Source organism: Anser anser (assembly GCF_964211835.1).
Source record: "Anser anser genome assembly, chromosome: 5".
Classification (NCBI taxonomy): domain Eukaryota; kingdom Metazoa; phylum Chordata; class Aves; order Anseriformes; family Anatidae; genus Anser; species Anser anser.
Genome location: NC_139725.1, coordinates 28681742 through 28708236, shown reverse-complemented (window position 1 = coordinate 28708236; position 26495 = coordinate 28681742). Strand labels below are relative to the sequence as shown.

At 35.1% G+C, this 26495-nt stretch overlaps 1 protein-coding gene across 32 annotated transcripts in view; it reads right to left on the bottom strand.

Moving 5' to 3' along the window:
* Window positions 1-26495, bottom strand: part of GPHN (gephyrin) — a 284811-nt gene that overhangs the window by 60563 nt on the left and 197753 nt on the right. For 12 of the 32 annotated variants that reach the window (XR_014584952.1, XR_014584953.1, XM_083837922.1 and 9 more), the window contains 3 exons: window positions 17619-17675; window positions 15564-15635; window positions 9203-9244 (listed from right to left, as the gene is read on the bottom strand). The exons of 10 other annotated variants lie outside the window; for them this stretch is intronic. Coding sequence is in view for 20 of the 22 variants with exons in the window: in XM_083837922.1 (XP_083694048.1) it covers window positions 9203-9244; window positions 15564-15635; window positions 17619-17675 (171 nt within the window). In the remaining 2 variants the exon portion in view is untranslated. The remainder of the gene's footprint in view (window positions 1-9202; window positions 9245-15563; window positions 15636-17618; window positions 17676-26495) is intronic. 10 more of the 32 variants (XM_083837950.1, XM_083837925.1, XM_083837928.1 and 7 more) reach the window with 2 other exon arrangements.

Genomic DNA, 26495 nt, shown 5'->3' with positions numbered 1-26495 from the left:
AGGACATGGAGAAAATGAGTGCCCCTGAAAATGGTTTAAGAAAGTTTTCCAGCACAAAACATGAAGTTTGCATCAGTATGGAGGCAGAAAATGCAACACAGTCTTGCTTGGTAACTATTCCGGGCTTTCTGCTACAGAACTGTTTTCTATTCCAACAGCCAACTGTCTCACCTGAACTGAAAGGAGAGGGATGCTCCCTTTACTATCCTTAATAAAGTCTGTACTTACAAAAAGTTTAAATTTCAGTAATTAGCTGTTTAGAATCACATCTGACAAAGAACCAAAATGATTTTCCCTTACAAAAAAAAGCATGTTTCCCATGATTATGTAAAATGACATGATGCTTTCTGCATTAATGAATTCCTGTTAATGATTTTGCTTAAGCTTAACATTTTTATTTGAGATAGGAGCATCAAATTTGAAGGGCTTCAGGTACAAGATCAAGAACCAGTGAATATCAGTATGGAAAATTTTTGAATAATGAAAACGGTGTTCATTGTATTCACTGATGTATATAGTACTTGGACTAAAATTCAGACTTGTACACGTTCAGATATAAAAATGAACATAGCTCTTTTAAATTAACATTTAAACTAGGGAGCAAGAATTATAAGAAAAACAAAGCTTTAGTCTGTGAATCTATCTTCTGAGCAGTAAATTACCAGTACAGTGAACTCAGTGAAGAGCTATGCTTCTGCCTGTCTGTTGAAGCAGAAACACTCACTATATTCCTCTGAGGAGAATCCTCAAAGTGAAATCAGAATCCTCATGGATGAGTAACTTGATGATTTCAGAGAGTTCAAAAGCAATGGAAGGGAGATACTGGAATAGAGCAAATGCTACACTGAAACTATACTATCAAACACAAGTTAGCAGTTCTTTTTGAAAGCAAGCAGAAATACAGAATTGCTGGGAACATGATTTGCACTTAGGATTTTGCTTTGAGCCTCGAAGGCTCAAAAGGATAAGATTTCTTTAATGCTCTCAAATTCGGCATTCCAGATTGCAAAATCCAGCACAATGGCAATCAGCAGCCTCTTCCCAGCAGTTATATGCCTGGCACATCAGGCTGAGCACAGAACATTAATTTGGCTGGGCTTCTTCAGCAGCACGGAATCTTGGAAATTGGTAGAAGAGAAAGGGATATGGAAAATATTGTGAATATGGACACTCCTCTCTTCCAGCTCTTAAGTGAAAAGTGATATGGTAATTAGGCTTAGCAAAAACTTGTTTCCAGGTTACAAAATCGCACTTGAAAAGCTGGAAAACATGAAGATAACGTAAGGAGCACTGATGGGAATCCACTGACATTTGAGCTGTATGTAACTGACACTGACACTGTTGTGCATATCTAAACTGATTTCCATGTGTCAAAAACAGATACTGTCCACTAGAGACTCAGACAAATTAGATCACACTTACAGCATTTACATCAGTGGATACTCCAAAAGCCATAACAGAATGTAACAGAAGCTCAGATCTACTTTGATATGATCATCTAGGCTAATTTTCCAGAGACTGTAGAAAATTATCTAGGCTAATTTTCCAGAGACTTCTTTGGAAGATGACTCCAAAGAGTTAGACTGCTGTTGGGAGCTGAACCTAGAAAGCAGCTGCACTGAGCGTTATTACTGCTGTAACAGAGTACAAGCGAACGTATGGCTTCTCAAACAACTGTTTAAGTCCAAATGAACAGTGAACATTTTATGCTGCTGAGCAGCTTGCTTCTGGATTAAAAAAAAAAAAGAGAGACTGTCTAGAAAGGAATCTCACAGGCATACCTAATCAAGACAGTTTTGATACCATACAGTCTAAGGTATGGTATCTTACAGCATAAGTAAATGGAAAAAAAATTGATTAAATGGATGTAATTATAAATAAATAATGACAAGACTGCCTCTGGAAGGTGCAACTGTAGATTACACATGTGGGTCTAAACTATAACCAATCAAAAGAAAAATGATATTCATAGCTCTGTGACTTGACCTAATTTGTTTCATCAAGGATTGCACATCTCTACCATAAGGCAGGATGGAATGTCTCCTGATTTTGGGGAAGAAGAAGAAAGGGACAAATTCACATATGGGAATTTAAAATTGAAACGTAAGGACTTATCTTTTCTTGAAACAAAAAGCAAAGAACTTTAAGGTTTCAAATGACGAAGGATGGAAATGATTTCTGAACTACTTGATTTTTATAATATAGAAATGTATATAACATTACCTGGAATATATCTGTGATTTTATTATTCCATTTCTTAGTGCCTATGCTTCCTAATTGATACACTGATTTTTTTGTATTCTCTCCTTGACAAATCCACAGTGGGCAAGCATTTTACCAAAATAAAAACAAGCAAAAAGTATTACAAATTTGATAGGTTATGAACATAAGTTCTAAACCAAAAACTTTAATAGGAAATGAGATGACTTTCAAAACCACAGTTTTTACCACTCTCCTGAATGTTAAATAGTTCTTTGTAAAAGAACCTAGTGCTTGGAGTGAATGTAAAAGTACAGAACAAAAAAAAAAACGTGCAAAACTTCTATATGAGGGGATAATTTTATTTGACAGAAGTCATAAGGTAAGTACCATGCACAGGGAAGCTGCAGGATTAAGTATAATTTTGCTTTTATTTTGAATGTATGGAATACTGATGGATCTAATTTGGGATGTAGCACAGTGGATAAACAAACATTAAGTGCATTCAAAGTGCAAGTACAAATGTAGGAAGATATTTGTTAATGAAATTTTAAAAATGAATTGTATTGTACATATCTGTACAGTGACATTCATCAAAATTATTCACTTACACCTTGATCAGATTACTGCTATAGTGCACTCTCCTTCCTAATGTAACTTGAAGATTTCCCATTCCTTCATTTATGATCTGTCATGCCTTTCTTTATATGTCATCTAGTTCTTATGGCAAGAATAATTCTCTATTCTGGTATTGCAGAGAGAATGCTACATAAGATATTTGTGCAGCTGCTGATCCCAATAACAAGAATGAAGATAGAAGTAGTAATGTTGTTTTCTATGAAAAAGGGTATTAGATTTATAACTGGGTAAAAGGGTATTAGAAAGGGTATTAGTTTTTTCATAAAGTTTTGCATTTTAGTTTCCTGAGGAAACCATATTTCTCTAAAAGTTAGAATTCTATTCCATTTGTTTTTCTTAAGCCCAAAGTACTACTATCAGCAAAGCAAAACACAATAAAAAAGTAATTCTTTAAATATCAATTACCAAATAGAAAACTTTGACCTCTTGTTCATGTCTGAAAGAGAAAAACCTACAAATTCTATTTAAAACTCACCATTCCATTAGCAACTGTAAAAATATAGCACATAAAAGCATGACTACATCATAACAGTATAACTGTACAAAACCCAAATGATTAGTATATCTTTACTGGCTCTGTTGTGTTCATTTTTGAGCTGTAGATATCACAGAAACATAAAGACATTTTTTTTTCTCAAGATATTTTTCCGCTTTTATTTCATGATATTTTTTCTCTTTTCAAGCTGAGATCTTGTTAAAGACACAGCTGACACATGAGGTAACGTTGTATCCATAAACGAAATGAAAACCCCACCATGAATGAAAATGAATTTTTCACCAATAAAGACAGAGCTAACTTGGAAAAACATTATTTCAAAGTTCAAAGAGCAGCTCCACGGGCATAGAGTTCACAAAGCAATGAGTTAGGCAAACGCAACTTAATGAAGCGGTTTTTCTTCAATGCATTAGTGAATGTATGTCAGATGTTTAGAACCAAATTCTCTATCTGATGGATTTCTGCTTGAAAACAGAAAAGAGAGTGGAGAGGAACTGGTTATACTTATTTCATTTTGTCTCGCTTATCCAAGGTATAGCATCACAGAAACGGAAATTAATTGATCTAAAAAATATAAACTTTGTGCCACTCTTGTCAAGTTTATGCATTATACATTTAAAATAGTTTGTAAGACAACGGCATAAATACTGAATATAAAACCAGCCTAATAATCTGACCCATAACAAACCCACATAATTTCCTAATTATACCTGAAAGTCTAAAGGCTACGTATGGTATTTCATCTACCTACATTTTCTTAGGATTATGTCATACTTTTCTTGCTGTTGTACTAATGATCTTCAAGAATAGTCCTAGAAACAGAACTTGAACAATATGCAATTCATGGTTCGGACACAGTGTGTGAATGTTCACTTAGAATTTTCCTTTCAATTACAGTAAATCCATAATTATAAAAACAATACTGACATTAAAGCATTTGCTGGTACTTAAGAATTGACTGAACACTCTTTCAGTTATTTGACAATTGCACAGTCAATTACTGTGGTCAAATTTATTCTTCTAAATTTTTTATGTGACAAAGTGGTGCTGGAAATTTATGAGTTATAATATCTGAATAAACTAACTCAAAAATTGCATTAGCTCACTGGTTAGTAATCTAGGGAGAAGTGTTTTTGAAAAAAAAGGTAAGAAACCCAATTTAACAAAAGGACTATGAAGTATAAGGGGCTGCCACAGTCTTAAGCCAGCACAAGGAAGCTGGCATACCTTAGTAGTGTAAGAGAGACAGAAAAGCTTTTTGTTAAGTCCTGGATGCAGAATTTGCAGATAGGCAGCAAATCTGAAATGCTGGGCTTACCACATTAAGGTTGCTCTTAAGTCTGACTGTCAAAAACAGTCCTCTCTGCCCTTAAGATATAAGATCCGCCCATACTCAAAACAATTGTGCAGAGCAGTGCAGATTTACTGCAGGTATTGACAGTGGTACTTAAAAGCCTCTACCTAAAATTCAGTTCTAGATTCTGTGCTGGTGGTAAATGCCTGAAAGTCAGAATTGCAGTTCTCACTCTTGCAGCACTGACTTCTTTTCAAAGTAGCCTAATTACAAGGAGAAACAGTCTCTTACCTGACTTCAACTCTAAAGAAAAAGATTTGTTTATTTACAATGTTGTGTAATATATACTTTATATAAAATATATAGAATACTTTAACCTAGAACTCTTGAGAATCTTCCTGCAGTCTCTGAATGGAGTTCTGAAGCTGTGAATTCAACAGATAAACTACCTATTGCAGGAAACAGTATCTCCCTCTCTCTGAATATTGCAGGTACTTAATGTCCTGTACTGGTCCCTCTGTTCTTGTATTATCAGGTAAGGATACAGAAGTCTCTGTTGTGTAACTAACAATGTTGAGTTTACAGTCAAATCGTATTAACCAGTATGCAGTGAATACATATTCCAAAACTGTTTTTCTGGAAATAATTTACTTCGTGGGAGAGAAAAATAGCATAAAACTTTGCAGGTCTTTCATAACACAAGGCATCATGTTCTAACCATTCAATGAGCCTAAAAAAATTCATGACGTGCTACAGACCTTAATGTCTTCTTTGCAAACCCTTCTTTTCTTTTTAATTTTTTAAGCAAGGGATAGCTCTGCAATAAACATTTTGCTGCCACTATACTTTCAGTCAGCAGATTAATAGGTTTCCTTCATTACGCTTTTAGCCAAACACATAGCACATGCAGAAGCCAGAGGAGAGGAAGGGAAAGAAAGAGAGAGATTGATGCCAGTAATAAAAATTCTGAGATACAAATGAAGATAAAAAATGGGGCCATTGCATAATACTACCTATAAGTAATTACACAAATTAGGATACTATGGACCTTCTTTCATTGGTCAGTCAGTTTTACATTTTGAACAGCATTTTTAAGATACAAGCTGAACTCAAAGTACTTCAGAAATGAAAGATGTAAAGATGATCCTATCTAACCGATTTCTTAAGTGAACTACTTACTGGTATTTAAATTAAATTTACTATATTTTGTAACTACTGGATAAAGAGTAAATTATAGATGTATTACAGACATACTACACTGTACAAGTGCTAAGTTGGCATCATTCCTAATTAATATCTCCACTCTTAGAAAGATCATTTAAGTACTCCTGCTAACACTTACAAATATTACAAGCATAAAGCTAACAGGCTTTTATGAAAGGGGGGAAAAACTTTATTGCATATCATGAAATCCAAAGAGAATATGAATTTATATTATATTGCTACACCATTTTTGAGCATTAAAGCTCTTACTTCTCTTGCCATGAGGAAATCCTTTTTAAAGAAACTCACTTTGATTTAATTGACTTAAACCAGAGACAGCTTCTCATTCTAGGTAAGTGGAATTGTTAAGTTGCTGACTGAGGGTAGCTAAGTGTATAATACTACTACCCTATAATGCCTGAAGTTCAGCTAACTATGAAAAACTTTCTGTACCTAAAGGTAAATAGAAGTTAAAAAAAAATTCTGCCCACTTCTCTCAAGTCACCCAGTTGACCACATCCATAGTTTCACCAGTGTAACTGATGAAAATAAAAAAGAACCAGTGCAAAGATACCTTTTCTAATTATTGGACTCTAAGATGGAAAACAACCTCTACAAAGAAGATTCTATTTAGAAAATTAGGGAGCGAATTCCACCTCAAATTCTTTGCAATGCAGAATATACAGAACCCACCTCTGTCTTCTGCTGGAAGATCTTTTAATTCTTCAATTAAAGATCTTTAATTGATTTTATGTAACAGCATAAAAAATTCCCTGATAGTATACTCACTTTCCTTTTTGTCTACCTTAGTTCTAGGATTGCCAATACACTCAATACTCCAGAGCTTTTCTCAAAAATTAAAACTACAAGAAAGTTCCTTAAGATGAATCTGCAATATCTATTTCTGGAAAACAGGTTTCAGAACTTGTTTAGATCAAGTTATCTTTTATTTTGTCTTTTGCTCTACCTCTCAGATGGCACATTTGCTGAACTGCAACTCCATTTCTCTTGTCTATGTGCTCTTGGCATTCTTTGAAGGTCCAAAGCTATTTGTAGATAACTTGGACATGAAAAAATTAAGAAGCTGTGAAACTGTTGCTTAAGAATCAGCTTAAGAAAAGTATTTCCTTGGAATAAGAACAACAGAAATACAAGTAGACTCAAGAAACTCTGGAATTCTATCAAGAGTGTGGTCCTTTTTTTTCACTGACAAGACATGCAATACAAAACCAATCCTTTTCTTACCCTTGATCAAACCTAATAGCAGGCTTTTAGGACTCTATTTAACAATATCTTAATTTAAGAGAATTTCTAACATATCAGTTATAAGTCAGGAGGTTGTTAACTTACTGCAGCCTATTATTTTTTACAAAATAATAGCAGGTGACAGCAGTTAAGTAAGCTTTGTTGCACATACGTCTTGACATTAAGCTGTATTTCTGAAGGACGGATCTTTTATAAAGTTATAAACTACACCACATATCCCTTATGGGATAATATCCAGGTAATATCCTCGTACTATAGCCTGATAGCTTTGGACAAGGTTAAATAGTTTTTGGAATCTGATCAAGAATGAGATCTGTATATACTGATTGACAAGCCACTAAGAAAAGCATCTGTTTGTATTTCTTTCAGTGATGCCTCCAGAATGTGAAAAAGACAAATGGCTGAAGTTGCAGGCAAAGCAAGAGTGCAATTTCTCTGAAAGTGGCACATTTCCTTCATAATTTCAAAGAGAATGTTGACCATTTTTGCAGGAAGGAACTATCACAGTGGGAGTCTTGGGAAACAATGTGACATCAAGCTGGAATGCCATTTGATCCAGAGCTGCTTTTTAAATTTCATATAGATCATTCAGAAGAATGACTGGTCAAGTGGAGATGGCATTTGTCTTGCATCTGTAAGCACTAGATTTTATTTCTTGCTCCTTGCATTAACTTAGAAAAAAACCGCTGTGTCTTGGTATGTGTGTGAGTATAGTATTATCTATTTATTCCATATTGGTGTTTTGATGATTATCATGATGAAAACAGCAAGGCTTTCATATAATACAGTAATGAGGCCCAAACTGCAATATACATATCAGGTGCCTTTAAGAATATATACTTGATTATCTTTAAAACAACTTGTCTGCTGGTAAAGCCAGACTGCCATTATCTGTCTATGACAGAAAATTTGATAAGCATTTTTCTTCTCAAAAACTTTTTATAAGATCTTTTGCCTGTTCATACACTGAAACTATAAAACCTTTTATTAATAAGGATAAAGAAGTACTAGGAATGATTGCGCGAGAGAGTGAAGCTTTAGAGAACAAGTTAGATGCGTATCAGCAAGGTATTGCTTACACACAGTTAATCCTGTTTAGGGACACAGTAACTGAGTAGGTGAGCTCCTTATGTTTGCGTTTTGTATGATACTCATTAATAGCACATTAACATCAAGTTTAGAACTTGTCCAATAGTATGAGATAGGGTGAACTCTTCTTTTTAGGATATCTTGTCAACTTTAAGGGATTCTTTTAAAATACAGAATAAATGAACTCTCTGTGTTCAAAATTGATTCATTATTATGGAAAATCTCAAGTCCATCTTTTTGATACTCATCCATTAATCAATTATAAGCTGAAAGCTACACTTTACATAGTGGGTCATGGCACTAATTTGACAATATTTCATAAATTCGGATTTTATCCTATGACTTTGTGGATTCTACTTTATCTTAGTATCTTTTTCCCCTGAAAACAAGGTGTGAAAAGCAAGTCATAAATAATCTTTTTTTTTTTTAAATCTTAATTGCAATAAAATATATTTTTCTTTTCAAATCTTGCTAAGCTGGTACTATAACTTATTATAGAAGACTATAGTGAAGTTGATATGGAATTATTTACAATAATATATGTATTTTGGGCACGCAGTGGACCAAGCCGGGATTTTGGGAAATAATAATGAAATTTATATATCCCTAAGCAATCTATATCTAGACAAGAAATTAACTATAATGTGATAGTCATTTTTACAGAGTCCTTCCAGTTTCACTGCATCTTGCTATCTGGACATCTGTAAGTCTTTTATTAAAGTATTCTCCTTTTTAATGTAACAGATAACTAAAGATTCTTTCATTAAATAATTTATGTTTTTATGCTACGGAGTTGCTGTCTTGTTGGACTATACATTACGGTGGTCCCAGACTGGTACAGTGATTTTAAAACCACGCTGAACATGGTTGCAGGTTGATCATGCAAAGTCGGCCCCCCAAGCTGATTTTTCCCCATTTGTGCACAGTGCAATGCAAAAAAAGAAAAAATAAATAAAACCAAAGAAGTGTGATGGGAGAGCAGGTCGACTGTGTGAGAGAACACGTGCAAAGTATACCTCAGAAACACTATAGGTGGATGAGCACGAAGGGAGCCGAGCCTGGTTGTGCAGTGGGGAAAAGAAAACATTGTTAAAAAAGAAATGGTGGCACAGTAAGGGTCTCAGAAGGTTTTCTGTACAGGTGGTTCCAGCACTGAGATAGTAGCAGGGGGTTCATTAAGTTTCCACGACCAGCTATTTCAGAAACTCCAAATTTATGCCTTTTAAGGTGGAAGCTTCTTAAAAGAAAAAAAAAAGTATTGCATTTATAAAGTAATTAAAACTAATGATGAATCTGAAGAAAAGTGTCAATCCTCCCTCTATGTAATTGATGACGACTAGAAAACTATACTTAGGACAGTAAGGTATTCTAGAATGAAGCTTTACCAATTTCTTCGATTTGACATTACTTTTATTCTAACTTTGCAAAGGTACAATGTGAAAACACATTAGAGGCCTTTTTCTTCCCTGTATATCTTTATGTTTTTAGATGCTCAGAACCAGCACTTTGGTAATGTAGGTTTTTCTTCAAACTCAGTGCCCCAAAAACCAGAACAAATTGCAAAGTTAAATGACTAATGGCCAGATATAGGTCAGCAGAAATCTGCAGATTATGTCTCTAAGCAATGTAAACAGATGTGATTCCTGAGGGACGCTGTCCACTGTCAAAACTTTTCAGCACAGACACGAGTTAATTGGTAATGCTACAGTTTTACTGATTGCTTAGGAAACACTTTGCTTATTTATATGAAATACACATTTTTCCATACCAGTAAGCCACTCCTAGATCAGACATAACTCAAATATTAAAAAAAGGAGTCTCTAATTATTCATAGCATTTGTTTTTCTAACATAAATATGAATATACATATATTTTTTTGGTTGAAAATATTTACTGTTTTAATTACAAAGAGTAGTCTGTTGGTTTTTTTTTCCCTTTACATTTGTTATATTAATGATCTGATCACAACTGGCAGTAAACACTAAAAACAGCCTAATAAATGAAATTTAAAAAGACATGGTTCCTATAAATGCATTAAAAATCTTTTTTTTTTTTTTTCCTGGGGATGGAAAAATGAAGTACCAGAATTCCCTGCAAAACTTCTTTAGATTTCAGCAAAATTAGTATCTGTACAGCACTTCAGATACATTTATGGTAAAGAACCCAGCAAGAACTTCCACATATTATTAGCAACCACTTTCTGACTTAGGTATTATGAAGGACTGGTCAGAGAAGGTGATACTCATAAAAAGTCGCTCATGAACATCCCTCAGACTCAAATGTGTATTTCATAGTTCTTCATTGACATGTAAAATACCCCTTTCAGGAAAATTTTGCACTTGTCTCCATTACATACTTCTATAGAGCTGTTTTTCCCCCAGTGAAAATGTTTAAGGTTCTCACTGAAAATATTTTTGTTCCTTTCTGGTATTCTGCATACGTCATTTACTCTAACTAGGTAACATTATTAATGTAATCTGAATGACTTCACATGTTAAATGTTTATACACACGGTACTTTCTTCACCTGATGACATTTTCTTATGAGAACATGGTATAGTGAGATGGTTTGCAGAAGAGTTAGGTCACAAATAGAAAATTACTTTAGAAAAATAGAGCAGAAAACGCAGTTTTAAGAATTCAAGTATTATTCTTAAAGAGTCTATTTTGTTTTTAAAAAAAAAAAGAACCCCTTTCAACCAAATACAAAGCAAGAAACATTTCTAAAAAGACTGCTCTGAATGCTTTGCAAGAAAGATAAGGTGTGTTTTTGATTAGAACAGGGGTTCTGCTATTCACCTAAGACTTTTGGATGAGTCTCCAAGCAAGATTCTCATCAATAATGTCCAGACGTTGTTCCCATGTTTTGTTTTGCAATGGCATGGAAAAAGAAGATCCATTAGCCTTGATTTTGAGGGTAAGGATACAAAGAATGTGGTAAGAGCAAGAAACATCACAGCAGCAGTTTTTAAAGCATCAGCAACTAAATAAACCAAAACAGCAATGATAAGGAGGTTTAGACTTCTACTGCACAGAATTTGGAAGAATTTGGCTTATCTTGCCTATTCTTCACACTAACTTACAAGAGGTATGCTAGATACTTTTGCACCTCTTTCATCTTCTCTTGGACATCTACTATAAGTGGACTGCTTTTACTCTGTGATCTAATTATCTGTATTTTCACTAATATCTAGCCTAAACTTACCATTTAACTTTGGTCTTATTCCAAATTAATAACAATATTCTTATTATATTTAATCACTTCAAATTATTCCTTATTCTCTTATTTATAGTTCCAGTGATATAGAAGCAAATTATCATACTCCCCTCACTAAGATACCTGTATATTTTATTTCTCCCTGTGCTCAAACAGCACCCTCCCCATAGTTTTCCCTCAATCTCACTCACTCCAATTTCTGTTTTTCTTACTCACACATATATAGACACTGAATTCACCTATGTCATTTTTTCATAATGAAATTTTTCAAATTTCATAATTTTCATAAATTCTTCAATTTCAAATTTGAAATGGAAGGTATGCTCAACTGTTCTAGTCTCAAAATGATCTCATTGTCTTCAGGAAAGAATTTATCAGTTCCATACTCTCACATACCACAATTCTTCACATAGTCACTGCTGTTTATTTTCAATGGGATCACACAATGAGACTGTTTAATCTGCTGCATACTTATAATTTCCTGATCATTTCTATGCCATTGCTGTCTCATTAACTTGTCTCCTTTTTTGAGCATCTGCCTGATTTCAGTATTTTGTAAGTGTACTGCTTCTGTTGTTAAAATTAAATGTCAATACTTTTGCAAGCTCCTTTGATGATCCTGCAGTCTATCACTTACTCTGCTTCCAACCTGTTGTCATATATGAAGTCTTGTGATTGATCTTTTGACTCTTTCCTCCAGTTTGAGAGAGGGGGCATCTCTCCTTGTTTTGTATACTATCTGACAATCCCTCCATATTATGTTTGATGAAGGTAATGTGCTAACATTTGAACTGCTTGGCTTTTTTTCCCCACGAACATTCACATTAAGGGAGACTTAATTTCTGCTAGTCACAGAAATTCCCCACTGTGAGAATTATTTTACACCAACTGAGCACCTGTTCAAAGGCTGCAAGAGCAATTTGTCATTCGTCTGAGGGCCACACTACCTTGAGTCAGATCTTTAATAATGGAATATTATGACCAGGAACAAAAGCCCTATAAATGTAATCCTTCATTGTGATCAAAGAAGGCAGATACTTAAAATAAGATAGAACACCGCATGCAGGAGAACGTAGTTTTTGTGAGACACAACTCTATATGAAAAACGATGTTCCATGTTTCATTAAACATAATCTATGGACAGAATTTGGTCTCTGCTATGAATTCTGAGAGCTTTTTTCTTGGCTAAACCCAGAACCTTTGATTTGGAACTATTGACTATTTGACTATTCTGGTCAAGGTCCACACAAAAATTGCTTCACATATTACTTTAAACTTTGTGCAGAAATTCTGTATTTAGATTTATATATATATATATATATATATAAAGGATTTCCATAGAATATTTATGCAGAATTAAAACTTGCATTTAAAATGAATCTTAGCCTCCACACACACAAAAACAACAACAAAAAAAACAACCTTCAGACCACAGTCTGAAGCAGTACTGTTCTGTTGACTCTATGCTGAACTTCTCCATACTTTCAGTAAGGTATCAATTTTAGGCAGGTATTATGAGTTCTAAAATATCAACCAGTCAGCTCTTTCACTGTTGAACACCTCAGTAGCTAATGCACTTTGTTTCCTATTGCTGCATTAATTTGAACATGTACAGGAATGCCAACAATTCGATGTGATGGAAGACTGATTTTTCTAAACAATATTTAAGTTCAACTTCAAAAACAGGCCTCTGGGAGGTTCAAAGGTTAAAGTCATGGAAAGAACTGGAAAAGCTTCAAGGAAGATGAGTGAAGATCTCACGAAGAGATGGACGGTAAGACATCAGGTCAGGATAACGTTTTTTGTAAACGACTATGTATTACTGCTGATATTAATAGTAATTTTTTAGAATCATAATCACTCAATCCCCCCAAGACTGCTTAACTAACTCAAATTTTTATGCATGTTTTCAGTGCAATATTGTTTTAAGTATCTGGCAGGTTTTCTAATCTTTTAATGGAATCTAGGGTGTTCTGCAGAATTCCTTTTCCTACATATTTCTAATGGCCTTTGACTTTAATGTGGGAAACATGTCTTTGCAATTCATTCTGAAACAAAGGTTCCACCTTAACAGCATACACAAATGTGCAATAACATTTTATTTTCACTTATGGTGCTGGCCATCAGATACTATACGTTCCCCCTCCCATACCATTCAATACATTTGCTACGTTGTAGGAGAGTTAACAACTTACATCTAAACCCCTTTCCAAAAACAGTATGGAAGACATGAAAAGCATTTTAAATATGAATTATTAACAGATCCCTCATTATTTTTTTTCCAACTGTCAACTGTTTATGAAGGATTTATTCTATTATTTAATCAGGCATCTGTATACTGTATTTTAAAATGCTGCCTTATCTAAGACATCCACTATTACAGCTTGAATCGCAGTGGTAGTGAAAAGCAACAGATTTTAATTATGTTATTATACTTGCAATGTGTCCTGTTTCTTAAGTTTTAAGAAACTTAAAGGGCATATGCAGAATATATGAAATGCTTCTTAGCTCATTATCTAGACTTCCTTAATGACACTGTGTAGGGTATGGATACATAATAGATAAAATGGCACAAAGGAACAGAACAGTTTCATGTTGATTAGTTCTCATAATATCTACAGTTAACAGGGTCACAGCTTTTAATTTGAAACTTTTCCCCATGTGACATTCTATGGAATAATGTGAGACTAAACCACCATTTTTGTAGTACGATGTCTCATGGCATTTTTTTCTGGCTTTATGTTTATTCACTAGTACTAAATCATGAATTTAAGAGTGAGGAGTCTAAAATAAAGGATTTGCTCTGTTTTGATTATCACTAAGAAATTTAGCATGTCACCAAATCTAAAATATCACAGTTTATTCTTCCAAAAATGTAATTCTGGAAGAATTGCCACTGAAAAGATACAGTGTTTTCACTGAATTTATTTTATACAATGCTGCAATGTATTAGCAGCTCAGTTTCCTTGTATTTGAACTGTGAAAGATCATAAATAAGCTCGGGGACTTCTATTTGACAATGAGTGGAAATCAGCTCTATGTCAGACACATAGCTGGATATGCAAAGGCATCCAAAAGGGGTAAAAATTACCAAATCATTATCATTATCAAGATTATCTTTCACTACATAACCACGGTGGATTATGCATCAGAATGGGAGTATTGAGAATAATGACAACAGTCATAGTGTATGGAAGACACAAACAGAACATGAATCTAAAGAACTTATTCTGAGAATCTTCACGAGATGGATGTTCAAAGGGATAAAAGGCTATAACTTTTACATCTACTATGCTCGTAACTGTTCCTTTTTTCTGATTTTCATTATGCATCGAATTATGTCACTTAAACTATTACTTCTACTGAATTAATTGCTGAAAGGCTGATCTGAACTTATGAGGTGAAATACTAAACACAAGGTACCGGTGCCTGTATTGTTACATTATATTTGACTAGCTTTTTAAAATATTTCTGTGAAAAATGGTTAACTTTACTGGAGTATCATGACTGATAAGCTAGATCCTGATCCTTTTTTCACGTTCATTTTTTTTCATTGAAGAACAAATGCAATGAATAAGACATGCTGCACAATTTTTTGTATTAGAGGAATCTGCTAACAAAACAACCAACAAAATTTGCATAGCTTGCATTGAACCAAACACTAACCTATTTTGTGAGATAATGTAGGGACCCAAAAAGATTAAAGGCAAAGTTGGGGCAAATGCAAAAATATATGCTTTTGGTTTACCTTAGGTCAGCCATAGTTTTCAGTTCACCTAAGGCTATCAATCACAGGCAAAAGATACAGTTCTCCTCTGAACTAAGGATATCTATTTTATTTGTTGCTAAACCTAATATTCAGGAAAATTTTACACATACAACTTCAGTTTTGGAAAGGGATTTTTTTATCTGGTGTTAAAGTCAAGCAGTTTGATTAGCATTCATTAAAATGTAGTAGGATGTTCTTTTAAACAAATCCTGTCAATTAGGTCAGGTTTCTCAAACACATTAAAAATGAAATCCCAGCTAGAAAAGAAAGAAAACACAAAGGGAAAAAGAGAGAGAAAGGAAAAAGATGGGCATGAGAGGACAAACCAATCAGATTTGGTGTTACCAGCCAGCGGAAGTTTTAAAAAAACAGATCACCGAGTGAAATCGTACATTTACTCGGAGAGAGCATCCTTTGACATTGCCTTCTAGGTGATCTCTGAGCTCCTCCAGCTTTCGATGGAGCTACATGTAAACATCAGAAAATGAATTGAAAAAGCAACCTGTTCTTTTGTCATTTTTTTTCTTTTGTTCCTCGCTTTACTTTTTTAAATAAATCATAGCATAACACATTTCTCACTGCCTCTGGTAAAACATTTCAAGACATTAAAGTGCTTTCAACAACACAGACATACAAGCTCAGTAAACTCAGAAACTGGAAATAAGATATTTTTACTCGATTAGCATGGCTCTTTTTTTTCAGTACAGGGAAAAAAAATAATAAAAAAATCAAGGGCCTGATCATTCTACAGCGTCTGAATATCCACTACGTTGTTTGTTTATTTGCTTGTTTATTGTTAAGGCAATGTTCTAGAATGTAATTCCATCACAAAGGGGTAAATGTTCATGTTTGGGAAGCTCAGATACTATTTCCCATTCTCTGTATGGATATTTATGTAAGATTTTTTGTCTGAATGAATATTTTGGGTAGTGAAATTACATCTTGGGCAGTCAGACACAGAAATAAGAATCCTGAATTAGGTATCAATGGATGTTCATAACATAGTAGGTGAATCTCAGCCTTTAAGTAAGCTACATCTTATACATATGCGTTATGCGTATAGAATTGCATGTGATGACCCATTAAAACGCACAGGCCACAGTAATTACATACATAATTTTCAAAAAAATTGAAATAGAAACTGTGGCTGTCTTGTCTTTTCCCCCAAGTACATTCAGTGGTACTGAATGTCTACCGCTGAAGCAGTCCTCATTTATATACAGGGCTCTTCTCATCTACACTGTAACTAAAACCTCTTCCCAAAACACAAGATGAAAAGCTAAAGCCTCACAGACAGTGAGGAATGCTACAGATGCTGCTAGGTATAACTTATATAGCAAATAGTAACTGGCTTCTTTTCCTACTCTGAGATCAATTTAAATGGTGTCATTACTGGAAAGAGGTGCATAATTAATCTTTCCCCTCCCCTTCTTTATGCTCAGTGAAATAACATTTTCACAAAGAGCAGCTGTAGAGCAGCATTAGAAAACAGAGAGGATGGCTTGTCCTGGAACAAAGGCAATACACTCACATACAAAAACAAAACAGAAGATCAAAAACCAAGAAGGCAGGAAAGGCAAGGAGAGTGCAGAAAAAAATGAATTAGTTAGCGCTTCAGAAAGTGCTAAAAGGAAATAAAGCGGAAAAAACGTGAAAAATTCGGTGGTTGAAAGAGGCAACTGTTGAGATGGAATCTTAACAGAATGGCCTGGACTGCATGTGACCAGCATCTTGGTATAGATTATGTCCTGTGTTTTAAACCGTCTATTAGAGTGTAACACTATTCATGGGTGGGTACTGATTTAGGTATCTGCCTGTTAAGTGCTCTAAATATTTGAATATGTCTGTATAAACAAAAAAAGGCAGAAAAGGGAACTAATTATTAGCAAAACAGTGGCTCCATTCTTATTAGTCTCACATGAATCTCTCATTTCCTCTTTATTCTTTTTTTTTTTTTCTGATTTAAAGGCTAGATATGGATGAAATATTCAACTTTCTTGTAATGGTCTTTTGCAGAATTAAATGCAAGAAGTGTGAGCACTATAAAAGGTAAATCACTTTTTTAAGATGAGAAGCAGTAGTCTGAAGATGAGTAAGTCACTTCTCTATGTAACAGGCAGTTAAGAGACAACAAATAACATAGATCAGAGAAGTGGTTTAATCATGATCACCAAATTACAGGCACATCAAGAAAGTTGTTACTATCTTGTATTTGTGGTGACATTCAAAGCTTACAAACTGGCAGCCTGCCTTCTGTAGGTTGTTCTATGTGTAGCACAGAAACAAACAAAATGTGACCCAACAGCAATAAGAATACTGAAATAAAAATGATGGGATGGTGAGAAATGGAAAAGCCCCTTCCCTCCCTCCCCTCACCTCCCCCTTCAAAAGGAAAAGTGTAGGCTATAGAAGAAAACTTGCAAAATAAATGTTAGAAACATATTTACTTTGAGGGATCCAACTCTACTAGCAACTCCTTTGCTTTCATCCGGCCGTCTAATTTGCTACAATGGGGGAAGATGGGTAAAAAAGACAGAAGAATAAAGAAAAAGTGAACTTAAAAAAATTTCCACACAATCAGTTAGCAGTACATGCAAGACATTAATTTGACTCTCTGAGACACCTCTAGAGGACAAAGACACAGACTCTCATTTCTGAAATAAATGATGCTTTATCATGTCATTTTAAACTTGCTTTGTTGACCATTTAATTTTCAATATATTACCAATCTGGCACATATTTTGCATGCTGAATTCACTAATATTTATGAATGAATACATGTTACTTATCTGATTTGGATATGGAGAATAATGAAGTCCTAAAACTAACTGAAGAAAAAAACACCCTGTGTCTTCTACAAATCATATGATCATAGTATGCTGTAACTGGGAGTATCAGGCGTAACAAGTATCATCACTGATACCTGGCAGAATGCAATACAGATTCCTGTTGACCCAGGCCTAGAGATTTTAGCCACTGCTATCAAGTTCCCCAGTTAAAAAATATGCTGCCCAACCAGAAAATTTTAATGCCAGACCAACATTAAGTTTTTATTTTAAATATACAATGTGTATAAACCTATCACCAATATGTCCTATCTGATCACTCTTCCTTTAATATGTAAGATTTTTTCCTAGATGATGTAGAGCATGGAAGAAACAAATGAGGTAGATGCTCAAAAGGCCTTCTATTGCTAGAAGCACACAAAAAAAACCATTCATTTACATCAAGAGCTCCTTTCAGAATTGCTGAATCCAGTAAATAAACCTTTTTTACTGATAAATTAAAGTTGTGTTGTGACCCTTGAATTAGAGAGGAAGAAGACAATAAAAATGACTTTAGGGATACAGGGATATCCTTTCGCTTGCTAGTCTTAATCAAGACTGAATTGAAAGCTTCCATTATCTGATGGTTGTTTCACAGAGTATGTAAAATAAAGTCCCACACAACTGAGGTAAAACCTTTCGAACCGCACTAACTCTCTTTACTTTAAGAAATCTCAGCAAGGAACCCAGAGACTGAATGAACTATGGAAATTCAACTATGCTTTATGCTGGCCAGGACACACTAGCAAAAGCAAAAGTTAGATTGCTACTATTTGTTTTTATCTCACCAATGGACAACTAGAAAATTCCATATGCAAAACACAGTGAACTTTCTTTTTTTAGTTGTACTAGATTCTCAAGAAAATAATGCAACTAAGCAATATATTACTGATTTAAATATTCAGTTCTGACAGGATGTGCACTAATAAATTACACTGGAAACATTTACGAAAGTTGTTGCTTTCCTTCCCTAGTTTTACTGCATTAAGATAGTATGTTTTGAACTCTCAAGTGAAACACCCGCACTACAATTTTGATGAGACTCCAAAACAAACTCTAAGCAATTCCAGTACAGCGATCAAGAACAAACCTTCATTCTTAAAAAAGATGTCTCCTTTAGAACACAGATTCAGTTGAAAGATATGCAGTTGTAACCCATTTGCTACTTTTTTTTTTCATAAAAAAAAACCCTTCTCCAAAAATCACCCACCCTCAAGAGGAAAAAGAGAACCTTATTTGAAAAGAAAGTGACAGGAGCTAGAGCAAAGATAGGCAGCCTAATATCCTGTTTGAAATATTATCAATCCCAGACAATAAGACATAATCAAGTAAAACAACAAATCATGCTACTAATTTGAAGCCTTTTTCAAATATAATGTTTTCAATTTTGCTTTGAAAACTGAGAACTATACAATAAGAAAAAATAAATATTATTGATCTTACATAACAACATGAAACCAGGACATTAGGAAAAATGCTACATATCATGGAAATTTGGGGAAAAGTTTCAAGTGGCAGCAATTTGCATGTCCTACAGGGAAAAAGATTTTTTTTTTCTATTACTTACCAGTGTGGGTAGTGTGGCTGCTGAAGTTGTGCCGAAGATTTAGGACTTAGTCAGAAATGAGATGGGAGATATGACAGGTGCATATAACTGACATTATTTACTGTTTCTCTCTTCAAAATATATACATAAATATGTACACAATCTATACATTGTAAGCAATGAAATTATAAATGCTCGAAAATATAAATTTAAAGGAAATAAGGTCAACTCTTGTTTTACATTCATAGCACAGTCGATTTGCATGGTAACATGTTTTCTATGGGAACCTTGAAATAGTTCAGCATGGAACTTGGATGCTTCTCACGGGATGCATCAGAATGATATGAATATTGCACAAACTATATTGCATATGTTCTGGGAGTTAAACAGGGTATTACCAAGAAGGCATGGGGAGAGCAGGAAAAAAAAAAAAGACATATTTTGTCATGGCAAATGCCACGGAAAGGAATGCAGGTGTATCCTTATCTCTGGTCAACACCCGTCTGAAGTTCTAGAAGCTGATTGATAAACTAGTATTTCAGAAAATGGCCATGGATTACACACTCCTCATTTTTCAGACAGTTAGCTATACACAAGAAGCCATCATAGATGAATACTTGTAGCTACAAAAGATCAGAATGAAAGATTGTGCACCTAAGTGTTCTAAATCAAAAGTACATATACTTCTGTCCCCATCAGAAACTTGATCTAAAAACTAGTCCATTGATTGTTCTATAAAGCATTTGTAAAGTAAAAAAAAATAAAATCCTGCCTTCTAAGCAAAACGCAGGTCCAACAATAAGAGCCTGAACAGTGAAACTGAAAACACATCTTTGGACCTCTGGTTTTGTGATTGCTCTTTATTATTTTTATACCACAACACAAGCTAAATGAGTAGATGAAGAGGTGAGGCAGAAGTGACACTAAGTAGCTATTGTCAAATTTTTACCTGACAGAACTGAGGGTTTTGGAAGAATATGAAAGAGGAAAATGAAGATAATCCATTTAATGCAGGAAGAAAGGTGTTCGGCAGGAAATAGTCCTGGGAGATTGGCAGGGTATAATACACTGACAGTTAAGACATGCATTATATATACATCTCTTTCCTATTCACAAAGGAGTAACAGTAGGAGTTAAGAGCTAAGAATTAGCTACAGGTGTCCCTATCCTGATCTCTGAAGAACAAGGTGGAATTATAACAGGAGAACGATGAGAGACAGGAGGCCAATGAAAGAAAATTTAGGAAGCTGGGAAATCAGGACCAAACAGTGAGCAAAGAAGAGTGCTCAAATATGCTCAATGGACTTGCTAGAAGATGAAAATTTTGAGTACCAAACACCAGGCACTTCATGTTTTCCAAGCAGAGGTCTCATATACATTTCATTATTATTCCTCTATCTTCTAATAGTGCTGAGAAGAAATTTACTTGTTTATATTTACCCCTGCTCTTACTCTTGTAAAAATAATTTACAAAGCCCAACACTGAACTTATATAGACCATCTGATATAGTCACAAGTCATAAAGGACAAACAACTAAACCACTGGCTAACCTGAGATTCTGGCTTTAGTTGGGTGTATTTAAAGGAGGAGTTCCACAACAGCAGAATTCTTAGCACTGTCCATCTCAAACTCCTTCCACTTCCTGATAATGCATCCTGTTCTTGCTATTCCTGCCTACTGCTTCTGACAAAGAAAGCAGAATTCTGCAGGACCTAGAGATTTCACAAGTGTGTTTTCATATCCACAGTCACCCAAGCCTGAACTTGTTAGACTTTTTCCCCAAATCCTGGCTAATACATGCACAGTTCATCCTGTCAAAGCCTTTTTGATATGACCCATTTATTTAACTCCAAAACTGAATAAATGCAACGTTAGCAAAGGCAACTCTTTACGGAATTGGTTAAAAAGATGCTAAGTTCCGTATTCAGTGGTTCAGGTATGCAGTGCTGGAAACAAGTTAATCAAAATCAAGTGATTATATCACATGGCATCCAAACCTAGTTCAGGTTATTTGCTGGACACATAAGAAAAAGATAAAAGCTATTCTCCCGCTTGACCACTACCTCAGAGATCAATGACGAACGGCAAGTAAAGAAAACTATTAGCATTACTTGCAGAATATTATCATACTTGATTATTTCACTGGGTTTACAAATAAACATTTCTGCATTTGTCATATGTGTTATCCCACATATTCCAACAGCTGCGCCAACAAACGTTTTCTTGCTCCTTAGACAAAAAAAAAAATCCCCATTAGTCTGCAGCAATAACTCATTGTCATTGCACCTAACTTAAGGTTCTCTTGAGCTCCTTACCTAGTTGCCTCAGGGACTGTGAAGTTAAATGGTGTGAATATCCTCTCTTGAATCCTAAACTCATAAAGTGTAATTGCATCATATTTGTCAATGTGACTACACATATTGTTCGTACATACTTATGAAGTTGTTCCTTTTTAAAACAGATTTTTGGCTGTGAAGCAGTGATTTTAACACGCTTGTATACGCTATGAGAAAAGACGACTTCCTTTGTTTTTCCAGTTTTATCTGCCATTAATTCCTTCCAGTTACTGTTTGATCTTAGAACACTGGGCATCAGGGTAAGGTGCGGATGATCAGTTTTGGAAATCTAAAGCAATACATACTGTGCATACAATACTCCTGCTGTTACTGCTGGACCACTTCCTTCATCAGGTTTTCAAAATATACTCCAAACCTCTGTCTCTCTCTTTTTTTTTTCTTTTTTTTTTTTTTTTTTCCCCCAAAGGGCTGTTCAAGTGAGAAAGGTAGAACATGGAAAAATAACAATGTGGTGAACCATTCTCCAGTCCAAGGTTGCTTCAAGAGAAGTTGCATGATTCAGTGAAAAAGTAGGTGGATATATAAAAACAACATTAAAAAGATCTGAAAGATGAATGCATTGAGAAGAAAAAAACATAAAAAACTTAGAGAAGATAAATTAATTATGAATCACAATATATTGAAACAGCCTTCACATAAAATAGGCTCTGGAAAAACATAATATATTAGGAACAGGGATACTTCTGAGCCATCACCAGTTTTTTATCAGAAGCCTGGATATTCCTCCAGTTGATACAGTGCATTCAACTAAAGAAGAAGGTGGTCAAGTTGATGAAGAGAAACCATAAAAGCTACACTATGCCTACTATTACATTATTCTTTTTCAGAAAAGTGTTCTTGAAATCTCTCACACAGTTCATATTAACAGAAACACGTATCTCAGAAATATAACCCAACGGACAACAATTTCACATCAGTTGGCTAGGAACAAAAAACTTGATGTACTGGCCAGATCACTGAAGGGAAGTGAATCCAAAGGAGATTAAATCTTATGAAGATGGAGGATGCTTTTTCTGACCCTTAGCAATGTTCATTGAAGTTCATAGTATGGAACTAACTGGAGATACAGTGACACCCAGAAACAAGGAATAAGCTGTCCATATTCAGTAGCTGGCGAGAAGTAATTTTAATTAGTGATGCAATTACATAATGCTTGTCAACCAATCTGACATGTGGGACTGTGACTGCCAACATCCAAATATTATATCCTAAAATACTGATGTGAGCAGTATTTTCTACTACCTTTGCTTGCCTGATCAAGAGCAGAAAATACTGATACAGATATCTGAACTCCAGTTACAATTTTCTTCTCTCATAAGAAAAATGCTGTACATCAAGTGAGTAGTTTTGAATGGTAACAAAGAGATTAATATATTTTTAATATTGCAGCAAGTCACATCCTTTTATGTTAAAAAATGCATTATGTAGATCTTTTACACTCACACATGAAAAAGATTTTCACTTTTGCAGTTTTAGGCAAACACCAATTAGCTGAGGCTTCCTAAATAAATGGGAATATTTTCAAACAAAGGGAATAAATACTACCTTAATGCAGACATTCTCACCCAGTAAACATATTCACTTCTGTGCGTTATACTGCAGTATGAGATAAATGCTTTATTAGGGTTGCTGCCATTCTTGGGTATGGTAAACTACAAAAACATAATGTAGATGAATGCTAATGGATGCCAACCAAACATCATTATCATACTGTCATACATTTAGTTCACACTACCTGCTATTATACTATTCCATGTGCAGATACGGGAATAAACATGCTGCAGGTGGACAAATCAGTGGTATAAAGTAATGCACTCTCATAGCTTTGCAGTTCAGTACATGAATATCACCACCAGATCAATGCTCTGTTAACTCACATAACAGCAAAGATAACGTTACCACATCGTTACACAGGAGACTTTGTTATTTTATACTAACATGTGGCAGCCTATTTCTTTAGGAATATTTATTGACTTCTGTGAAATTTAACGGTCAGAAATCAATGCTAAAAGTTGGTAGGTAAAATGCGCAGCCAGGGCAAAACAGATTGCAATAAATATAAGCATTACACATTATGCCACTATTCCCACGGAGTTAATATCCTAACACTTATTTACACTGGACCTCTAGGCATATAAAAGTTAGATCCTTACTTTCACTACGCAGTTAACAAAATACACAGACTTTATGCTGCCGATGTCACAAAGAGATTATAAATGACAAGTAACAGAACAGAATGGCTACTCCTGGGAGAGGCACGCATGGCCCAAGTGGGACAGTCCGGAAATCACACATAAGGCTCATGCTGATTTCAGAGGATGCTGGAGATCAGAAGGCTTAGTTAGCCTGCACAGAGCTGCTTGCTCTTGAGACTACACTGTTCATCCAAGCAAACTGATTCAAAACAAGTTAAAATACTTTATGCTTCACTCTATTACAGAGGGGACTCATATACATAAACAAGTATTACAGTAGTGTTTCCAGATCCAGCTTGTCCCAGAGCTTTCAATTGCACAACTCTCCTGTCACACGGCAAAAATTCCCCAACCCTTTCTATCCCCTGAAGGTTACTTTTCTCCCAAGTCTTCCTGACCACATCTGTTTCTTGTCTCATAGAGCTATTGCTACCTCCTGCCTCCAGGCCACTTTCCTACCACTCCAAAGCACTCTAAGCCCTGCAGCCTTATCTCTCAAGAGCCACAAATACACCCCTGCTCTATACCAGACCTCTACCACTCAACCCTCACATGAGATTTCTCTTCAGTTCAATACTTTCAATCCTCTCATTTCAGCCCCACCTTTGAGCTTGCTTTCATTGGCTTCTGGCACGTATTGTTCCCCCCAGTACCTGCAGCATCATTTACTCTCTGGCTTTCCCCACAAATGAAAACTGAATTTGCACCTCATTCTCCTGGTGCAGCTTTTGGAAAAACAAGCACTTATTGCATACATCAGAAATCTGTATGGGCAAGCAGGGAAGAAGTTCGTGTTTAAGAAAAAAATAAAAACATGGCAAATCCTAGGCGGTGAAGTTCTGAAGTTCTTACAAAATGACAACTGAGTTTGGAATGTGCAGCTCTTTTGCCTTGTTGCCCTAAATTGAACTGAAATTCTAAAAGCTGCAGCGTATATAGGGATGTTCATATTTCAGTAGAGGACAGTGTCCTTTAAACATTTTAGACAATAAGCTAGCTTCTATCAAAGATACCGTGGTGGTCATGGTGAAAGCTGTCACATCAGTGAAGTCACTCACAAGTGACCTGATTTGGGGACAGGTAGAATATTAGGCAAACCAGCTAAGAAATTTGCTCTCTTTGACCACTTTAACAGCAAAATTGAGAGATGTTTGCATTAGAATTTAGTGTCACAAGGGAAGATCCCACCTGTACGAAAATAGATGGGCCAGTGGGACTTCAAAAAGAAGAGTAAAACTCTTTGAAGTCAAGTGCCTTTAAGGTTTGTTTTCAAATATCTGTAATATCCTGTACTTCATCCCTTTTGCTAGGCAGGGCTAAGTTTAGAAAACCTGTGTAAAGCTTCTTGTCACATGTATTTCCTTACATCTACACCTCCTGAAGAGCTGGACTGTAAAAGAGAAGTGGATGGGTTTATAAGGATACTGGGAAGGGGTGCACCTCTTAAAGCTACAGGAAATACATAGTTCAAGAAGTCAGATGATACCTTGAAAAGCTGAAGTGGGAAGATCCTGGATTCAATTCACTTTGCAGAAGCTTAAAACAACACGACCATAAGTGGTTAGTGGCTGAGGTCAATCTCTGTTCACACTGATTGAATGAAACCATTGTCCAAGAAGTCTCCCTGTGAACTTCCCGAAGCAAACAAAGTATTGCAGAGAAGTGCCGTGCCAATGCCTAGGGCTCCTTGCACAAAGGTACTCCTCACATTTTGAAAAAAGTAATTTTAAAAGGAAAAAAGGAAAAAAAGCAGGCTTAACAAAGAAACTGCAATGGATGGTGCAAATTTAAAAGAGAGATTGCCAACAGCTGTTGGCTTGAAATCTTGCCAAATTTGTTACTGTTTGTTATCAGATGCCCTTCATAAATCTACTCTAAGACATTCAATAGGAAGCCCAGTTTCTAATGTAGTCATTGGAGAGAAATATGTCCCAAATGAAGGTGCTTTGAATTCTCACCTTAAGGATCCCTAATTTGTCACAGACTTTTGTTGTAAATACCTTCCTACAGTTACTACTATTGCAAGTTTAAATAAAAAGCAAAAGCTCTTCACTGAAATATATGCAGGTTTCAGTAAATCTAAGTATCAATAAATGCCTACGGAAATTATTGTCAGAGAATATGCAATGCTACCGAGAAAGTTATCAGGAATAGATAAATAATCCCTTTATTTCCTTTCAAACTAGCAAATATATTATTGAAGCATAATCAAACAAATAAAATTCTATTCCATGTTTTATAAATGCGCCTTCTGAACAGGTAATGCATATTTTGTCTTTTAAAATTAAACTAAATTGGTGAGCAAAACAGAATCATAGAATGGCTCGGGTTGGAAGGGACCTAAAAGTTCATCTAACTCCAACCCCCAACACAAACAATTCTCATTTCAGATGTTAAGGG